The following is a 2441-nucleotide window of genomic DNA, read 5'->3' on the forward strand; positions in this document are numbered from 1 at the left end:
AACAAACAGAACTTTTAATCTCTGAATTAAAATCAGTAATCCAGACATTTATGGATTTTATCTTCCTTCTTTTTTTTTTTTAGTGCCTCCAAGTTTAGAGTCACAAACCAAACTGCTACTTCTGGCTGCTACATTCTTACTGAATCACATGTTCTTTGAGATGAGCTGATGTGATGAAGGAGCTTCATATTAACCAGTCAAGTCATTAATTTTAAGGAACCAGGTTTCTGTCACTGACCAGAGTGGATCTGGAAGGTGGGATGATGAAAAAAACAGAGTGGAGAAGCTTTAGCAGCAGATCCATATTAAACATTTATTGCTATAAATCCATGAGGTGCACACGTTTTTTTTTCTTTGCTTTTAACACAAACACCTGCCTCCATCTTTGTGCCAACATATTTGGGCAGCATTACAGATTCACCACAAACTACATATGCTCTTTAAAAAACAAAAAAAACAAAACAAAAACATATCCTGTCCAGGATAAAAATCTGCAACCAAACCCTGATCCTGGGCCCAGTTTCATCTCATATCACAAAATGGAAAAGGGGTGAACATTGGTGTTTAAGGATGACTGTATACCTTTACTGAGGACCTTAAAGCAAAGCCCTCTTTTTTTTTAAAGATGGTGTTCAGACAGAACTGACAGAGAGGTCAGCTCAAATCTGAAACCAGGCACAGTGATTATTTTTTTAGGCAATTTATAGCTCATACTAAAGCTCCCACATACAACCTTCTGCCCAACAGGGGATGATCTGTGTCCTTTAAGATTCAACATCCATGTTGAAGGTAACGAAATGATGCCGATTCATTTAAGTGAACTACATTTACAAATATATTGTACACAATAATATCTGCTCAAGTTCCAAACAACCAAAGGAAATGTTATTAAAATACAACACTGTAATAAAATATTGTCCAACTGACACCTTGTCTGAGTCCCAATAAAACTCATTCAACACAGACTRGTTTCAAGTTTGTGTGATTGTGTTTGTTAAGCAATAAGTGATGTACAGTTTTGTATCAGACTGATTTTGTTGTCAACAGCAAGCAGACGCCAGTCACACAGCCTCCCTCTAGTGGCAAGTTTACAGATGTTACTACTCGCGTTAAAAAGAAAGGGAGATAAAAATAAAGCTTTTAGTTGTTTTMTTGTTGTTGTTGTTGTTCCTGGTTGATTAAAATACTTCTCTCCTCGGTTTGCTTCACTGTTCTGCTGACGGGTCGTTCCACTCACACATCCAATTTGACACAAAAAGGGAATGGTCTTCGAGCCGCTGACCCTGCTGGCTTTTGCTCTGTCTTCCTGTTACACAGTGCCAATCCACGCAGAGGTGTCCTGCCCTGGACTCGTCCACCCCCCAACACGTCTCTTTAACACGCAAACCTGCAGACAGACAGATACCACAGGATGAGACCGCACGTCTACATAAACATTTCATTGGTTTCTATAGATTTACTCCCAACAACAGCTCTTACTCTTGGCAGAGCAGCTCTGTGTGAGGGGTTAACGTCCACCACTAGCATTCACCAGCCCATGGAAGTCTTCCCAGGCTCTGAAAAACGAGGAAGACCCAGAGCATCATCATTTCACAGTAAAGATAAAGTCTTCAGACATGCATGGGGCTTTAGCAGGGGACTTAATCTGCGTGAACCTCCGCAAAAATGCACATTAGGATTTTGCCGTGGACAACTATTTCTCTTTGGACAGCCAGATTCAGATGTTAAGTTTCTCACTGCTAACAAATATTGGAGGTTTAAGACAAATTGTCCTGATAGTTTGGGGGTTGTTGAAAGAAGTGCCAAGAGGAGCTGCAGCCAATAAGAGCACTCAAAGTGAAGGGGCATGACAACCAGAACGAGACACCAAACGGTCAAATACCATAAAAAATTAAAACAGGAAGCAGAGTGAGAAACTCCAGCCTGTTTAGAGAACTTATCTAAATGTGGATTAAATTGAATGAAAAACAACTATTTAGATTAACAAACAGAGAAACTGGAAGTTCTCAGCAACAACCAGGAGAGCTAAACAAGGATATTAAACAAGATTTTGAAGCTAGCTGCTTGTATAAGAGAGTAAGATTTAGGGCAATAAGAAAAGGTCTGCATGTCTATTATGAATGTTTGATAATCAGACATGAAGGGGAATAATGTCTTTTAAACATTATTCTGTACTCTGAGCCTTCTGAGCTTCATGACTCCCAATTAAAAGACAAACAAGACGTAGTAAATCCTATAAWCTGAAGACACTAAAATCAAATTGTCTGAGTACAAATAGTTCTATGTAGAACCCATAAAACCAAGTTCTACACCAGTGGTTCCCAAACTTTTTATCTTCTGACCCACAAAATATTCATGGCAAAAACTTGTGACCCCAAATATTACTGGTCTGAGTACACAAACTTTGTTAATAACCCTAAAAACAAAGACTACACAAATAT

General features: G+C 38.9%; 1 protein-coding gene across 4 annotated transcripts in view; it reads right to left on the reverse strand.

The window, feature by feature from the left end:
- Positions 1-287: 287 nt before the first annotated feature.
- The window catches only part of eif4e2 (eukaryotic translation initiation factor 4E family member 2), a 9883-nt gene continuing 7729 nt past the window's right edge, over positions 288-2441 (reverse strand). For 2 of the 4 annotated variants that reach the window (XM_014034543.1, XM_014034544.1), the window contains exons 7-8: positions 1480-1556; positions 1295-1387 (exon numbers count right to left, since the gene is read on the reverse strand). In XM_014034543.1, the coding sequence (XP_013889997.1) occupies positions 1508-1556 (49 nt within the window). In that variant the 3' untranslated portion in view covers positions 1295-1387; positions 1480-1507. Of the gene's footprint in view, positions 1388-1479; positions 1557-2441 lie in introns of all 4 variants that reach the window. The other 2 variants (XM_014034545.1, XM_014034542.1) reach the window with 1 other exon arrangement.

Source organism: Austrofundulus limnaeus, unplaced genomic scaffold (genome assembly GCF_001266775.1).
Source record: "Austrofundulus limnaeus strain Quisiro unplaced genomic scaffold, Austrofundulus_limnaeus-1.0 Scaffold2162, whole genome shotgun sequence".
Lineage (NCBI taxonomy): Eukaryota > Metazoa > Chordata > Actinopteri > Cyprinodontiformes > Rivulidae > Austrofundulus > Austrofundulus limnaeus.